General features: G+C 41.1%; 1 protein-coding gene across 1 annotated transcript in view; it reads right to left on the bottom strand.

Annotated features, from left to right (window-relative positions):
* The window catches only part of ctnnd2a (catenin (cadherin-associated protein), delta 2a), a 244,656-nt gene that overhangs the window by 27,808 nt on the left and 198,037 nt on the right, over positions 1 to 18,811 (bottom strand). Inside the window, 5 exon segments of the mRNA XM_035143145.2 lie at positions 10,073 to 10,223; positions 12,359 to 12,532; positions 15,394 to 15,576; positions 18,129 to 18,205; positions 18,208 to 18,245. Of these exon segments, the coding sequence (XP_034999036.2) occupies positions 10,073 to 10,223; positions 12,359 to 12,532; positions 15,394 to 15,576; positions 18,129 to 18,205; positions 18,208 to 18,245 (623 nt within the window).

Genomic DNA, 18,811 nt, shown 5'->3' with positions numbered 1-18,811 from the left:
GGCGGATCCAAGACTTTTTTTCACCCACTTATTTTGTGAGATAAATGTGTTAAAAATTTAGTGGATTTCTCAGAGTAATTAATGGATCTTGATGAAAAAATCTGATATGTTTAGGGTTCTGGTATTAACAAGTGTGTGCAATTTGGTGCAGATCCAAATAAAAAAAGGATCTAGTGAATGTAAAAATGGCTTCATAAGGGGAGTGATGGGCCTTGATGGATGTATGTACTCTACTGAGTGCCATTCTAGTTTATATTTGTTTTGGGGATGTTTCTCCTATGTTACTTGTTTTGATTCAAGAGGTTTATATAGGACACGTTTTTTTATCCCAACAATCTCAACACGTCATTGTTTTGTCTCTTGGGTGTTTTCATTTTATAATTTATCAGCCTACGATGAATTAAACAACAAATATTATTACTAAATAGACATAAATAGCAAAGCCTCAGACTCAAAGCAAAGCTGTGCTCAGACACCATTATAGCCCCATAAAATCTGCCCTCTTTCCTATGACCAGATACTATGAGTAAATAGCGTATTGATGAATTAAATAGTATAGATTAATATAAATGAAAGGGAGTAGCTGCACTTTCCTAGCATCAATGCAAAATTCATGTCGCTAAATTCAAGCAAAGTTTTTGATGCGCTCATTACCCTGATGAAAACCTTTGTTAAAATATTGGGGTTTAATTGATGCTAATTTAATCTCAGAGACGTTTGAGATAATTTGGCAACAAATAACTAATATGAATGTGTCACAAAGTAAAAACTGTGATTAATTCTCATATTGTAATATATGCAACCAGATGCCAAGCTGAAGTCATGAAGCAATTATTGCTTTCACAGTGATGTGGCAGGATTCAACACCGAAGGGGAAAGAAATAAAAGCCAAAGTGAAAATGTAGATTTTTTTTCACGAGTGAGTGGTGACTCCCTGCAAGTCCTACTGTGACACAGACAGCACGTCTACATGCTGGGGTGCAATCTGCTCCCCTCCTCTTACACCTACTTGCTCTGCCACTGAAATGCAAGCTACACCTGGAACATGTCCTCGAGGAGAGCAACACGGCCCGCGCTGATCACTGCACAGTCTAATAAACCTGTATTACACAGGTCCTCCGATATACCCGTCTTCACCTGGGAGGCAGAGCCGGTAATGTATTCCTCACCGCATTCCCTTATGTGTCGCCGACTCCCGGGGAGCAGGGCGTGCTTCATCGGGGCCATAATGGCTGATTTGATTTAAAAGAGATGCAATTACCCCTCAACAATGGAGTGATTTGATTGTTTACTGGTGGAGAAGGGAGAGTGTTATTCAAGCAGAATTGGAGGTAATAGTCTCAGGGAGATGTGGGGAAAGATGACATGACTTGATTGGCTGTGGCGTCCAGCGGTCTGAGAATAGAGGATGGTTATTACACAGTTATCTGTGACTGGGTTGGGGTCTCTGAGGTGGGGTGCTGTGTGCTTACTGGTAGCAAATGCATCTGGTATGTCTCTTTGCTGGGTTCTGTGAGTGTGTGGTGGACTGAATAAAAACACAATGAAAGTTTACCACCTTAATAATAGACACACATTACGTAGTTTAGCCTGCACCTCAGGAATCTGTTTTAAATTTGAAGAAAAGACACAGAGTTTGTGATAACTTTTGTCTTAAAGGCCCAATGCAAACATTTCAACACTGCAGGTATATTAATATGTATAACTGTTTGAAATGTATGAGGCTTTAGGTGGTTGTCAGTGCCTCTGTGTGATATATTCATCCCATGTTCAACAGGGGGCGCCAGATTCAAAGGAACACGGTGTGGGTTTCTCCTTCTATTCTGTGGGATTATTCCTTTATTGAAAACATTAAAGTGATGTGTTTATGGTCTTTGGGTGTCAGCCTCCGAGATCTCAGACTGAATATGAGCCTATAAAACAAAATTACCCCAACACACACACCCTGGAGAAAAAACAATATCGTCACTGAGGAAGGAGAGAGGAAGCATTTTATTGACTCCAATTTTACTTATTTTTCCTCCACTATATTCCATAGTGTAGAACAGTTCAGCATTCTAATGCATTAAGTGTTATGGACTCAATTGGAAATTCAATTTGAAAAGAAGCCACATAGTGTAAACTGTACACACAGATGCTTGCACGCGCACACACACTGAGGTCACCAATTATCAACATCCTGCTTTCCATCCTGATTCTTTACTGTAGCGTGACGTGTGTTCCTTTCAACTCAAGACCAAATATATAAACATACATAATATATATATATATATATATATAAGTCATCCCAATGTTGATCCCAGCATTTTAGCCCTTTTTAAATGTCATTTCAGCTTATTTGATCTTCATCTCTGTACATACCCCCGACCCTAAGTAGGTTTACGCAGCAGGTTTCAAGAGCTTAAAAAATGGAGGTAAATTGGAAAGTGCCATGCTGTCGCTTCCCCGTTGTAAAATATTCTGTCCCTCTGTATTTGGTGCTCTTCACATCAGTTACATCTCGCCCTCTGTGTCTCTCTTTGATGTGAGCGGTTGACAGGTTTACAGAGTAAAGTGCATAGGAGGGAGAGAGAGAGAGACGCAGAGTGAGGGAGCGGGGGAGGAAAGGCAGGGAGGTTTTTTCCCCCCGTGAGGAACCTGTGGCTTCATTAAACACATTCTACTGACTGAAGAAGATGCGTGATGGAGAAGACGTATGCACACACAAACACACACACACAATGTAGTTTTTCTCACACTCCCAGTGAAATACAGTGTATTAGGGCCACGTAAAAAGGCTCTGTGTCAGTTTATAAGGGAAATATAAGAATATCAGCCTTCCACCTGCATTAATATGAGGAATGTGGAGCATCTTGTTGAGGTATACTTGTGTAGGTCTCACAAATAATATTTACTTAATATTTGGCACATCAGCCCCACATTATCATCAAGTTTCAGGAGTTTGACAGAATTGTGCAAGATTGTGTGCATTATGAAAAAAGAACCACAAGACTTGGAGGAAATTATCTCATTTGTGGAGGAGGAAATGTTTGGTGGTGATCGACTGCATAACATTGGTGACACCTGCATGATATTCAAAGAGGTTTCATAGTTTCACATTGAGATTGGTTCAAGATTTTGGATCCAGAGAGAGTGAAACTCTAGCAAGCTCGCGTTCTTTTCACGGTCTATATTTTTCTTTCTTCAACATGGCCCTGATACTCTGTTGTAGAATTAAAATAAGATAGAGGATTGTCATTAGATAAAGTTATACTGTGCAGCCTCTAAATGGGTGTTGAAGAGGAGACATATTCAACAGAAGTTTCTGGATCCGTTGCCACCCAGGAACATGAGTGTGATCCTGGACAGAGCCCCTCCTAAAAAAACCTCATCATCATATGACTGCACTTTCATTCTCCCTCTCTCTGTCTCTTTATTGCTCTCTATTTCTGTTTTGCTGTCTGATGTGTTCCCAGTCTGGCACAGTGGAGCAGAGGATGAAGAATGCCAGAGAGAACATATTGTGCTGATAAAAGACATGTCAGACCCTCATACACACGGGATTCATCCTGAAGGCGACACAGACATTTCATAAATTACTTCTGCAACAGGGATAGAGACGTACGTGTGTGTGTGTGTGTGTGTGTGTGTGTGTGTGTGTGTGTGTGTGTGTGTGTGTGTGTGTGTGTGTGTGTGTGTGTGTGTGTGTCAGCTTTGTGTTAGAAGATGGACATGCCCACACTATCTCTTCCAAAGTTGTTTGTTGTTACCACAGAGAGAGAAGTCTGTTGACAGCAGGGACGACAAAATATGTAAGAAGTTGGTTGCAGATGAGGGAAACACAAAATGAACACTCTCTGCTGATCTAAAAATATTCGGTTTGGCCGTGAATCCACAGCCTGCGGTAAACATGTAATGTAATTTTATTGCTTAGTGCAATTTTTGCAGAATACTACAATGTGAGTGTGTCAGACATTTCTTTCTATGGTTGTGAGGACCAATTGTGGTTAAAACCCATCATTGTAGTTCTCACAACTTCTGAAGGAGGGTTAAGACTTTCTATGTAAGAATTAGGTATTGGGCAGGAGAAGTGTTGGATTTTAGCATTTAGTTGTAAAGCTTAAGGGCAAGTTACGGGACTAAGGATCTTAGCAGAGGTGAAATTATATTGATGACCTGACCACAGAAACAACAACAATTGTTTCTCTACATTTTGTTACTTGGCGCTGCTAAATTTCGCATCACTGCCCCACATTACTGGCATTCACAGGAGTCTGCTTGGCTCAATATTACCTACTGGGTTGGCATGCATGAGGAATATATTTAGCAACAGGAAGGGTCTGTGAACAGAATTCTTTTTTAATTTGCTTCATATTCTCGCACTCACAGCTTCATGCATCACTTGAAACACTTGACATTTTTTCTTTGAAATGAGGAAAGAAAACCAATCACAAATATGTTGGTTATGTGTCGGCAAATCACAACAATGTTTGGATTCTGGTGGAACCATTTATCCTTCGTCCTCACCCAAAGCAAATTAAATAAAAGACGACCATAAAGTGTGTGGTTTGGTGGTGGAATAAATCCAAAGTAGGTGTACAGTAACAATAAATCAAACGCACCCTTCGAAGCACTTGCGCCAGTATCATGACCATGAGTTAAACAATAGCCCGTGGAAGTTGCGTATCTTGTTTGCTATTCCTGTCGTTCAAATAAAACCAAGCTTCACGAAAAACATCAAAACTTACGTCATTTTTTTGCAGACTTTAAACCAGACTGTAACGACTTACTTTCACCCCTGTATGTTTCTGCATAGTTCTAGTTTTACTAACCTGTGTGTGTTCTACTTGTCTCTGCTATGACCACTGTAAATACATTCCCTTTGCTAGTTCAGGCAGACAACTCGAGCTGCGCTGCTCCAATCATGTGACATACCTCCGTCTCCACAATCATTTAATACTCTCTATTTAAGCAGAGGAAATTTTCCCATCATTCGCTTTGCATTCCCTGCTGCTGCATCAGTATTGCTGCGTGTTGCTTCAGCCCCTCCACCACCCCAGCATCCACCTGTAGGCTCTGATGGGGGGTTATAAGTAATTGCTCAACACTGGCATCATATCTATGTAATCATATCTGGGGGAGTGATTAAGTCGGAGCCTCGACGCCAAACACTGACATGTTCTACTGTTGCAATAAACGTTTGAACGTGAGTTGTCTGACTGAAATATGGTCATGTCTCTACTTTTGTCTTCAAGCACAATGAGTCCAGACTTTTGTTTCACAGAACATTACAATGGAAGGCTTCATGTAAATGTATATCCTTAGCACTGCAGAGAGTGTGTGTGTGTGTGTGTGTGTGTGTGTGTGTGTGTGTGTGTGTGTGTGTGTGTGTGTGTGTGTGTGTGTGTGTCTGTCTGTCTGTTATCTACATACAATTTACAGTAAATCAACTGCTCTAATGAAAACACACAACGTGACATCAGCAATCATTCAATGAGCGACATCCCTGCGGTGTACGACTTTTGTTTCCGCAGTAACAGTCCACAGCACTGATGTCATCAACGAGAGACACAAAGAGATAGAGAGAGAGAGTGACAGAGAGAGGGGAAGTGAGACGTTATGAGCTCACGTCTGAAACGACACGAGCAGGAGACAGAGAGGGAGTTGTGGGTGTGGGATAAATGGATGAGGGGAGGAGGAGAGGGAGGGAGGAAGAGAAGCAGAGTTAGTTGGATAAAGCGGTGTTATAATCATGTTGACGACAGGAAGGTGAGAGCAACATTGTGCAGAGAGAATGAGGGGAGGAGAGTGGGAGGGGAGGCTTAAGTCAAGAAGAGGCATGGGAAAGAAAGACAAAGAAAAGGGAGGAGAAGGGAAAAGAGGAAGGAGAAAGCTTAGGAGGTGGATTTCTTGATCGACTTTATTTTCTTCAATAAGTCATTGTCACATAGTTTGTGCACTAATCCAGTGTTGTTAGTGTTGCTTTTATTCATATCACGGCTCTTTGAGGTTTCACATTTTGTTTTGGATTTTTCGACCTGACGCTTTTTGGATATTAGAATCCACACATAGAAAAAGATAGCAAGAAAAATCTGGTATTTAGAAGCCGATTATAAGTCGCTTTGGATAAAAGCGTCAGCTAAATGAAATGTAATGTAATGTAATGATTGGATAATTTTCCTTAATGTCTTTTTCTCTACAGTCTTTTGCACGAATATCAATTTTCTATCAATTTGTAGATTGAGTTACAATGCACAACACGAGTATTCGGGCCATATGAAGAAATAGAACGCAAAGAGTGAGACCGATGTCATAATATTGCAAATGACAACATCCTGATTGAGTATAAAGTTGTAATATTATGATAATTAAGTCATAATTCAACACAAGTCATAAAAGTCAGAATATTATGAGCATAAAGAAAACTGTTTTTTTTGGGGGGGGTAAGCAGCAAGCTATAAGCAGTCATAACAATATTCTTGTAATATTATGACTTTATTCTCGTAAATGTATGACTAACCCTAACCCTTTCACCTAATATTACAACTTGTAATATAACGACTTTACGGTTAGATTTTCTTTTAAATGGCCCTAATACTCCGTCCTACAAATGCAATACAGCTGTAAGGATTAAAAACTTTGAGTTATTTAAAAACAACTTGAATTAATACACTTTTCTATGAAGAATGCCTCGTTTGTTTGAGATGTGTAAAATAGAATTAGCTTAACAGTTTTACATCCAACTGTGTGACTATACATCATATATTTAATGTACTATCCACTCTAAGACTGTTACATTAACTGCAGAAACCCCAAACTCAATTAGATTTAACAGCCAGAGCGAATGACTTGGTACATAAAACATTATATTAAATTATTAAATGTCTTGAATTAATACAGATTTTTGCATTAAGCACTCTTTCATTAAACATTAACTTAGGTTGGTGGCAAGCACAGCATGTGTTTATATGAACCTTTCGTAAATTGCTGCTGTATTTGGGTGAAAAAAGAAAGAAAAAAAAAACCTAACCCTTTTTGGCATTCGAGTGCTGTTCCCAATTCATGTGTGTCAAATTACCATCTGTAAGTAAATGGGGGAGAATTGTGCTGACAGACGGTGGATCAGAGAATGGGACTCATTTACTGCTACACAGCCGTACAGTACATTATGCAAATCAAAAACTATGAAGGAGATGAAATCAGGAGGGAGACAAAAACATTGACAGATGAAAAGACTGATTCCCGGCGACATCAATATGGCACTAAATCACATTACAGAGGGATGGGAATCTAAGCACACATATGCGGTTATCACTATCACTGCTTGCTCCTCTTCTCCTCGTCACTTTCATCTTCCGCCCCTCTCTATTCACTCTCCCGAGCCTTACTTGGCCTCTCAGCTCTTTTCCTTCTCTCCAGCCTCGTGCCTCTCTTCTCAGGATTTGACACTCTGACGTTATTGTGGGCGAAAGACCATTCTCGTCTCGGCTCGCTCTGCTGAGGTCTCGTGCGAACTAGCATTCCCCCCATGGTGACGCTGCCGAACTAACCGGCACTAACAGCTTGTGACACGCTATCGCACGAGTTTTAAGAGATGCTTTTCAGAAAGAGATGGTTTCTTCAAGCGATCCGTGTGAAATGTTATAATTAGGTAGGAACTTTGATCTCACGAAGACACACCAAGCGCTCTGTGAAATTGCTTTGCTGATGCGGGTTAAACTGTTGTTTTGCAGACGTGCATTGTGTAAAGAAAGGAGGCGTTGCACTCAGAGGTTGGAGTCACTACGGCGAACAAAGCTCCTGAGCTTTTCTGTTCACACCTATCATCTCACACTTTTGCCAAAAGCAAAGGCTCAACCCGAACTGCACCTTCTCAATTTTCTCCTCCTCTCTCCTTTTTCTTTTCGGCATCCCTGACACTTTCTGTCCTTCTGTGTGTGATTGACTCGGTCACTTTATCTCTCATTTACCATTTGACCGTCTGGAGAAGCTGACTGAGCTGATTTATGAATGGAAGCTGATCGTTTATTCCCCTGTTAGCTCGCTAAACAGAGCCAGTGTTATCATTGCAGTCTCATTAGGCTCAGTGAGCAATTAGTCATTTTTATATTGAACAAATGAAACCCTGAGAAGGTTGCTGGTAAAGACAATCCCTGTGAGAATCGGCAGCCAACCCTGCAGCTCCGCGCAGATTCTAGCTGCTTTTAGCTCATTATTTTTGTTTGCCTTCTGTAAAAATATACACAAAGTTAGTTCCTACTAAATATTTTAAGAGAAAAAGATAAAGAGAAGATTAACTGGTGGAGAAAAACCTCTCTTGAAATGCCATTAAATATTGACATTACTATTATTTAATCCTGGTCACAATATAATATTATGTTTTTAGTTTTTTCCCTGTAGTGTTTTATACATGTTTTTTGTGTATGTAAAAAGTCTTCCTCTCAAAATACACTGCTCCTGAACTCATCAATAGTTCCTCAATGTGATGTCAGGTGAACCCACATTCGCCTAATCCACGCCTAGCGGCTAATCTGCCACTAACCAATAACTCCTTTATAATAATAACTCCTTTATCATGACTATAAGTCTTTAATAGGACTAACTGTTATGACTGGACAACTCATTGTGGAGAGCCACAGGAGATGTTGGGAAAAGGATGGTATAAAAACATCCTTGCAAATCCTTTAATGGGTAAAAAGCACAACTTAAAGTAATGCTGATTCATCTGCTGGTGTATTGAAGAAACACACACGTAAATACAAATGAACAAAAAAACATCCAAATCAGAATGATACGTGTCTTGTCTGTGCAAAATGTTTCAATCATCCCATAATCCGCTGCCATGCGCCAGCCAGACCATCGCAGTATGTGCGTGCTGGCTTTGCCGGTGGCGTTCCTTGTTGCTCCTACAACACTCCAGTAAAAGCCACAGAGGCTCCAGAGGCCCCCTACATGAGGCCGAGGGTTGCTATAGAAACCAGTCGAGCCCACCAGGAAGCTGAGATAATCAGAGATACCAGAGACAGTGGGGTGATGTCACATGCAGGACACACACAAAGAAAAGGTATCGGGGTGTGTGTGTGTGTGTGTGTGTGTGTGTGTGTGTGTGTGTGTGTGTGTGTGTGTGTGTGTGTGTGTGTGTGTGTGTGTGTGTGTGTGTGGTGTGTGCGGAAGCAGATACAGCCACAAAGGAAGACCATGCATCACAAACACCTGCCCACCCCCACACACACACAGCAAAGATACATCAGGTCAATTAGTGATCCCGTACATGTGGCGATGCTACCGATCAGAAAGCCTGAATGAGGGTCACTCATTACCGACGTGCGCTGCTGTTTTCAAAGCCTCATGCAAAACCTTTGAAGTGATGATCTGCTGTGGTACGGCATCCCTCTCCTCCTCTCCTTCATCGTCTTTTTATCTCAAACGCACATCAACCACCAGTTTAATTCCCTGACACACGACTTGCCCCGTCTTTCCTAAAGAGACCAATTCTCTCACGCACCAACAAACCTTGGTAAAACAACTTTTTATGTAAAATCAAAGACAGAAAACTCTTTCACCATCATACTGTATAATAATGTATGGCCGCATGTGAAGCTTAAAGGTCATTATATGGAATTGATCCCAGTTAATTGGCAATCAACAGCAATATATAATGGGTATAAATCATGGTTAGTTCTCCATGGTTGTGCAACGTTAGCCATTACACTATATTACTGCTAAAAGGCAGAGGCTTTTATTATTACTTTTATTATATTGTTAATATTACTACTGCAGGTTATTATTTGTGTTCAATTACTTCTAATTTATGCGACTGGCCACAGGCTCTTTACCCTGGTGTTGCATCACTTTAACACAACGTCTCGACTTGTATTCGTATGAATGAAAACAACCTGAGAGCAGCAAACCACAAAAGAACGGCTGTGAAGGAATCAAATTAAATGGGCTCAAACGACAAATATGGCAACTGAGCATAACAGTGCACGGTGTCTAAATTCATATGGCATGAATGCAGCGACCTTATCTCACAGGTAGGGGGATGATTCATCACCTAATATCGGCTCTAGGAAAAGTCTTTGTTAGTACTCACCAATGAGCTCCTTGTTCCTTATGTCCAGGGCCATATTTCTGAGCGCGGTGGCCACGGCACACACCACCTTGTCATTGTCTATCCTCAGTAACTCCACCAGGATGGGAAGGCCTTTCTCTTTACGCACAGCAGCCCGGATGTACACCGACCACTGTTGGAGAAACCAGGAATGAGTTAAATGGCAAAATCGGGCCACGGCAGGGAAGGGATATATATATATATATATATATATGTCTGCCAAAGAGATGTTTTTTGTCTGCGTTTGTTTGTCTGTTAGTTAGCAAAAACAACAGTTGGGTGAGAAAAGAACATTTGGAGCAGTATCAAGGGCCGATCCAGGATTTTAACTTTTTGAGCATTTTTCGACATTTTTGTTGATTTCTCAGAGAATAATTCATGTATCTTGACGAAAATCAAGAAAAATGTTTATGCGTTCTGATATCTTTGTTGGGGTATATCCAAAGATCTAGTGAATTTAAATGTGGTTTCATAACTCTACTGGGTGCCATTTTATTTGCAGTTGTTTATTCATGAGGGTAGATGTAAGTAAAGATACAAATATAAATAATATAAGCAAATAGAATCGCTTAATGCTGTTTGTGACAATTAGCTGCAAATAGCAAAACAATTTGACAACTACTCAGAGAATATAGGTTTTTAAAACTTTCCAGTAATGTTCATCAAAGCTGTGATATCAGTCTACTTCTTGAATTAGATAATGAATATTTGTGACGACAGACCTCCAAGCATCATAACACTATCCTCCTACTTGCTAATGGAACCATGCTTGTTTGGCTCACCTTACATGTGGTCAAACCTGGTTTTCAATCAATGCATTTCTTTCTTTGTTTTTAACTGGAGGCTGTGATTTAAATGGTCGTGGTAGGAAATGGGAAAAGTGATGGATGAAGCACAATGTGCAAGGTCGTGTGGGAGACGTTATATTCAGGGGCGATATGAGAGTGGCGGATGATTGCGCTGACTCGCAAGTGATATACTGCAAGAGGAAGAATGGAACCAGAAAGGTTTGGAGCTAAGGGACCACTCTATCCTCCCTCAATAACCATCAAAGTACACTTAAATGGATCCACTCGACATTAAGCAGCTCAAGAGGTGCTGCCATGTGGGTCAACAGCAGCAGACTGGGGAGGCGTTAAACAACACCCAAGATTGGATATCAGCTTCTGTTAAAAGAATAATTTACCTGGCTGGACATGTTATGGTTAAAACTGAGAATTGGGCAAACCGTGGTTCATATAATCACTTCAGGAAATAATTCACCCTCGGAGGGAAATTATCTATAATATGTTTTTGCCAAGAGCTTAGTGAGCAGAGTGTGTGTCTGCCAGCAGTGCACCAACACACGGCTGCTTCTCTGGATACTGTGAGCAGTGGTATTCTCCGAGATGGGAGTGGGAGCTTGGAGCAGACACAACAAAGCACACGCATGTACACGCACACGCTCGCAGTGAGGCTAAAAATAGAAAATGTGATTTCCTGAAGACCACCTGCCCCCCATTGTTTTTTTCTCTCTCTCCACTCATCTTAAAATAGTGGCCCTTAGCAAATCTAACTCAAATACACACACCTCCCTCACACCAGTGGTGGATCGAGAATTTTTCTAAATCAGGGGCCATAAAGGGGCCACAATTTACACAGAGGGGCCAATTATATGTCCAACTTCCATCCACAAGTCCTGATTCAGTGAGGTGCACATCTAGTTCATTCCTTGTTTACTGTGACCTCTAGAGCTTTGAGTAAAGCCACAAAACAATGAACATATTTTTTTAATTGTCCCTTTTTCCAAGCACATTGTGTACTTCAAAAAAGCTTAGAAAATAAAAGTTCTTAAAACATTGTCCTATTTATTGTTTATGATGAGCATATTCTTTCCCATAGTTCAACTCAGATACATTTTTATTGCAGTCAGCTATTTTATTGCTCTATCTACTCTTAAGTGCTGATTCCAGTCTCTGTATGAAAAGGGCTTGAAATGTGTTGAAAACCTTTTTATCAATAACTGTTTATTAATAATAATAATAATAATCTCTGAGTAACTGCTCCCTACTATTACCATCACACAGCAATATTTTAATACAAATTTACATTTTTAATTCTGCTTGTAATTGTAATACAACCATTTTGTTCATTGTCATTTATTGGTTAATATGTGTCTGTACAGGTTTAAGTTGCTTGTGTCCCTGGGAAAAAATAAATGCAAAACATGTGAAAAAACAAAAGGGGAGGTAAAAACATTTGGAAAATATTTAAAACCTATGCTGATACCTTCCAACTGCCTGCGGCCAGGTTCTGCAGAGCCCCGGCTGCTCCCTCCAGTGTGTCGGGATTTGAGCATTCAGACAGCAGGGTGAGGTAGGGCTTGACGATGGTCGGGTGCCACAGCATCTGAACCCCTTTTGGAGGCTCCGCTGTGTCTGGAAACGGGCCCACACCATCCCACTGCGAGAAGGACGACACAGATTGGGACTTTTATTCATGAAGAGCTTTACGAACAATGACATTTTGACGAAGGACAGGTGAAAAGTTTAAAATACTGGAGGTCAAACAAGCGTGTGTGCCGTTACTCTTAATAGACCTCAGCAGTGAATTTGGAAAGGAGCAGAGAAAACAGTTCATTAAATGTCCTTGCTCTTTCCATTTAGTTTATCTCCATTCTCCATCATTTTATACCCATATCTGCATTGTTAGAAAGAAAGATCTGTCAATGAGCAAATATTCTCATGTGTCTAAGTCCTTGAGTTGTGTCAAAATGATGACATGGATGTCTAAAAGCAAACTACATGTCCACCCTGTAAACCAGGGCTGCTGGTCAGCCAGAGATGGAGGTGCAACGTGCCTGATTTTATATAATTATAATACTTATTCAGTTTTCAACATATTACTCTACAGCAGACATCTAACTGGAACACCAACATCCTGCATGTCAAGGTAGCGTGACACTTCATTCAGCTATGGACAGTTCACACACGGAATGCAGGTTAATTCCTCATCAGAAGACATTTTATTATTGACTGAGACACAGCGACGTTATACAGTTATAGCAACGACTTTATCGCTAGCGGAGATTTGCCCGCCGTTAGCTAGCGGCTGCTGGTGGTGCCGCTCTCTATAGATCTTTGCTGTTTGGCTTTCAGGGCCATTATTCAAGAAATCAGAAATTCTTTTAAGATACAGGGGTGAAGTTCAGTAGTGACACCTGGATTTAACCATTTAATAAATAACCATGATTAATTGACTGCATGCTGTCAAAAATACATTCTGTTGAGTTAACGTTTTGGTTTTGCAGTTCCAGCCGCTTGCCAGTAGGAGATGCTGCAGCGCCCTCACAACCATACTTCCAGCATCCCTGCTTCAAACCTATAAGACATTCCGAGAGCCTGTAAATCACTCCCTGTCAAACCGTTGTGATGGAGAGGAGATACGACAAAGGGCAAAGATTAGACAGAAGAGAGATGAGAAGAGACACTAAGACAAAATATTTTACTTCTGCCTTTACTTTGAGAGATAAACGTCCAAGCTCAACCTCCGTCCTCTTCCCTCTGCCACACCTCTTTACTGTGAGCCTCTTTCTTCTCTTTAATGCCTGTTTCTCTCCTCCCTTTTTTCCTCTTAACCCGGTTTTCTTTCCTCTTGATTCTTTCTCTCTTGATTTATCTCATCCTTACTCTTCCTATTTCCTCCTATCTTCCTCTTTTTCTTTCTCCATCCTTCTCTCTCCACTCCTCATTTTTTCCTGTTCCCCATCAACCTTCTCGGCTTTGCTCCACTGCTCTCCCCCCCCATCACCTTGTCTCAAGGTAAACTAGGCTAGAGTGTGTCTTTGGAGAGGTGCTGTGTTTTTTTCATCTATACATAGATTCTCTGATCATGAAATCAAAGCCTTCTTATAGTTTGAAGTGTGTAGAGAAAGTACTACATGGGGCTTTGACTCTTTCACAGGAGAGTACTTTCTGTTGCCTAGAGACATGAAGAAAGTATATATGTTCATTTGTGTATCTAAACTTCTCTAAGTAGATTTAACATTTTCAATTGTGTTTGAAACTGTTTTATAGGTGACTTCCATAATATTTTTTTACAAGAATTCAAAATTGTACATATCCTGTATCTGCATGGGTAAGACTCATAAAACACAAAAGTGGTTTTAAGCTCCACATTTTCTGCTATGTAGAAACATATCCTATACCTGTCCTGTTTGCCAATACCAGTAAAGTATATAATGCATTCAAATTCAAGTTATCTGCTCATATAACAGGAAACCAACATTGTTACACATATATCAAGTTACAACAATAAATATTTTTGTCATCTTCATAGTAGCTATAGGTGCACAATGTAAAATTGTTCCAGTTTCAAAAGACATTTTGATCTTAAGTGCAACTTCACCTGTAAGTTTGGTCTGAGGTTAAAAAAATCCCTTTAGAACACAGTACTGGTACCTTAGGGTGTTAACTTTTTCCATATATCCAAAAACTGGACTCTATGTAAGCATGTTTAATACATTTGGTTATAAATTCAATATCAATACTGTCATTAACCAGCATTTTTCTGACTGAACCAGTGACAGCTGTAATTATCTCCAAATGCAATTTCAAAGATAATTCCTATTCCTTTCTTTCTCTCTCAATACAAAATGCATGTGGGAAGCTGTAGAGAGTTTAGCCAATGTGTCGCATGAATCCAGCGCAAATACAGATTTGATTTTCACATTTATCCGTTTGGTGCAGTGGGGTTGTCACTTTTAAGAATGCAACACACACACACACACACACACACACACACACACACACAACACAGTGTTGTGCGATTACCAAAACAGGCAAAAAAAAGTGACTCTTGAGTTAATATATAATAGAAGAAGCCGTCCCAAATTTATATTTTCATCCCTGTTTTCCATTATTTACCACACGTCCCTGCTGAGAGCGAGGCTGCGAGAACCACTGATTCCTGCTTCATCATGAAAGCTGCCCTATTTACTTTTGAAATCGTGTGTATATTTACAGATGGTGGAAAAATAAAAATAAAAATCTAAATAAATGAGTGGAGAAACATAATGACGGCACATAAGGAGCGTGAGAAATCACTGAATGGTTTGGGTGTGATATGATGTGATACATGGGTTTGTATTAGTCATTTCCACCAGTCACGCAAACACCAATGAGGGAACATCTTTCTGGAGAACGGTGTTCATCCATCCAGTAGCGTACCACAGGCTTCAGGCATCTCTAACAAGGAGACTTCAAACTTTTCTAGTTGTTATTACGTCGTCATCCCCCTATGTCCTCCATCATCTCCTTCCTCACCTGGTCAACCCCCTTCTTTTTCTTCTTCTTCTTGCCCCAGCATCCGGAGCTCTCTCCGTCGCGACCATTGGCGTCCCAAAGCAGGCTGTCCAGCTCTTCCAGCCCCCCCTGCTGGCCGTGGGACGTCTCGGCAGCCAAGCGGTACGACAGGTTCCTCAGGATGCAAACGCAGTTCTCTACGGTCTGGAGATAAAGTGAGAGATGGGAGAGGGATATAAAACATGTGAGAGTATAGAACAGAGAGATTTAAATGAATGGGGTGTGAAAGCCGAGGCGGGAGATTTGTGTTTGATGCCGTTTGATGAAACATCTTGCCTGGAAACACAGCGCAAACGCACAGTCAATGCATGCTAATAAAAAACGCCCACTCTGGCACTTTCACTCTGTCGGTCTTCCACCCCCACCCACGAGCCAGACAGAGAGCGAGAGAGAGAGAGAGATAATCACAGGTAATTTGCTTCTGTATTTTGTTTGCTCCGACTTTGTGATGAGATGAAAAGAAACTCAGGTAAATGAGGAAAAATTACAGGTCCAATATATCATGTCACACCCCATTAAACACCAGGTGTAGAGGTGATGCTGCCAGCCTGGGAACACATGAATGTGTGTGTCATACAATGCATGTATTCGATTCTTGTCATTGTGAGTGTGTGTGTGAAAAGGGGAGTCATCGAGTCAACAGAGTGGAAATTAACAAAGGCATCCATCTTCTTGCTGTCTGACCGTTTGTTTACACAAAAACAACCAAGGAGTGTAACTGAACAGCCTCGAAAGATGCAACAAACAAAATAACGTCTCACTCCAGCGAGGTGCAGTCATGTCTGAAACTCCAATCACATGCCATTATAGAATGATGTAGGAGAAGTTGCATTTTATTTTCAATTTACTGTGACATTTCGTATTTCGATCTGTTATTACACATTAATTCCGATTGCTATTCTTTCTGGTTGCGTGGTTTATGGAATGAAAAAAAGAAAGGTTTTTGGTTTCAAAATGATTACAAGGTACAGGAAAGTCAGGGGCCTGTGTCAGTTAGAGAACAGCACTCCAAACACTGGGGTCTCTCTCAAGAATGCAAATAATACACACTCCAAAAACTTAAAAAAAAAGCAGTCTAAGAATAAAGTTTTGCCTGTATTCCCTTATGAAGCTTTAGGAGCAGGACTTATTAATTTCAGAACCATGCGTTCGCACTCAAAGAGCCCCTGCTTGTGCTTAAATTCCCGACGCTCCAGCTTCAACTCTTTTCCTCGCACTAGAATTATTTTTTTACAAGATTCATCTGAGGTCACTGTGACCTTCGACCTTTGACCACTGAAAACTGATCAGAATTTGAAGAGATTCCCTATAAGCAGACCTGAGATGTGATGTTCAAGAGGCCAAAAAACATGTTTTGTGAGGTCTTCGTGATCTTGACCTTTGACCCCAACATTATAATCAGAACCTCCATGGGTCAAAGTGAACATTTGTACAAAATAAAAACAAAATCCCCTGAGGCAGTCTGGAGATATTGGGCGGAATTGTGGGCCAGATACTAATCCCCACATTGCCCCTGACAGCTGTGCCGACAGTGTGTGTGTGTCCTCCGCATAAATGCACTGTATTAATGTGTGTGTGAACTGGTGAATGGCAAAATCGTAATGTAAAGAGTTATAAGTGGTCATCAAGACTAGAAAAGCGCCATATAAATACAGACCATTTACCATTTAGATATTGTGTTTACAAGAATAGGACAGACGCATGGACGGATGGACGGACAACCCGAAAACATAATGTCTCCAGCCATGCAAAAAGGCAAACAAAAAGAACATGTGGCTAATGTGCTTCAATGCTGTGACTGTGACCACTTGCTGCTACAGCTGCCAATCAGTCTTAGTTACGAGCGCTGCTCTGATGACTGCAGTCAGAGGGCGGAGAGGGGCGGGCGTTTAAACAGTGATTAAAGATGGCCATTTAGAAAAAGGCTGGGAAGACCTTGAGGAGTCGGCCATCCACAACACTATTTGTATAGCATTGACTGGCCCACACACACTGAATCATGAGCACACACACATTAAACTGTACGCCAACGTGAACACGTCAATAGAAATAGAAAAATGCAAAGTGAACATAAACCCACTCAGCTTTGACTACTAGCAGAGCTAAATTGGCAGCAAGACATTTTGCTACTATTTCAAATTAAGAGTTTAATTTTCCCTAAATAAAACACAAGCTCAACTGAATTGAATACTTATCAAAAATGTATTTTCTCGTGGCTGCAGTTGGCAGTGAAAGCAGATGCAGGTTTCCTTATCCCGTGACAAAATGTTGACTTGTGTGTCAGTGTCTATAAGAGATGTTAGGAGATCATTTTCACTCCTGCCGCCTGACACACACAACTGTATTTACTGTTTGCTCTATAGCTTTGAGCAGAAATTATTAACAAATTCAAACAAAGACTTTTGAGGAGAGAGGGGCGATTTCAGCTGGGGCCAGAGCCCCCCTGTCTGCCTGGATCCGCCCGTGCTGGTATGATTTTAATACAAAGCTCAGTGGATTAAGCTCGAATGAGAAATAACAGCATGAATTCATTTATTCAGGCACAGTCATGCAACAAGTCATAAACACACACACACACACACACACACACACACACACACACACACACACACACACACACACACACACACACACACACACACACACACACACACACACACACACACACACACACACACACACACACACACACACACCTTGCTGTCGATCTCGCCGCTGCCCAGCGAGGTCTGAATGACGTAGAGCAGAGCGTCTGTCAGGCCGTCACACTCCTCATCCTTCGTCTTGCCTCCTCACCTGCAGAGCTTACATTCCTGAAACACACAAACAGAGACTACAGGTCAGTGTGTGTGTGTGTGTGTGTGTGTGTGTGTGTGTGTGTGTGTGTGTGTGTGTGTGTGTGTGTGTGTGTGTGTGTTTGCCAAATATTAAATCATGAAAGAAAGAGTTGGTGAGGAGGTGAGATAAAACAGTAGGACAGAAAAAAGCAGGAAAGCCCATATGATGCAAGATGTAGGGCGAAAGGCAGAGGGGGGAGAGAGGGAGAGAGAGACAGATACTGGGAACCTGGCAGCACTCCCGAAACTAAACAATTGAAAGGGGAGCATTAAAATTCTGGATACATCTCAATCTATGCCCCGAAGGCTCGCTTCAATTTAAAGCACTTGACTTGAGTCCAAAAAAAAGGGAGAGAAGGGAAAAGGAGGAGAGGGAAAAAAGCTGCTGTAGTCGAGCAGTCGCTGCCTGAACTTCACAGCCAACACACACACACACCAGCGTTGCTTTGATAATTTGACAATATTGTTCCATTTATTATTAGCAGCGTTGCCAGTGTGATGCACAGAAACAATGAATTGTAATTAAACTGGAGGTACAGGTG

Source organism: Hippoglossus stenolepis, chromosome 19 (genome assembly GCF_022539355.2).
Source record: "Hippoglossus stenolepis isolate QCI-W04-F060 chromosome 19, HSTE1.2, whole genome shotgun sequence".
NCBI lineage: Eukaryota > Metazoa > Chordata > Actinopteri > Pleuronectiformes > Pleuronectidae > Hippoglossus > Hippoglossus stenolepis.
Note: the sequence above shows the minus strand (reverse complement) of the source record. Positions and strands in the feature narration are given on the sequence as shown.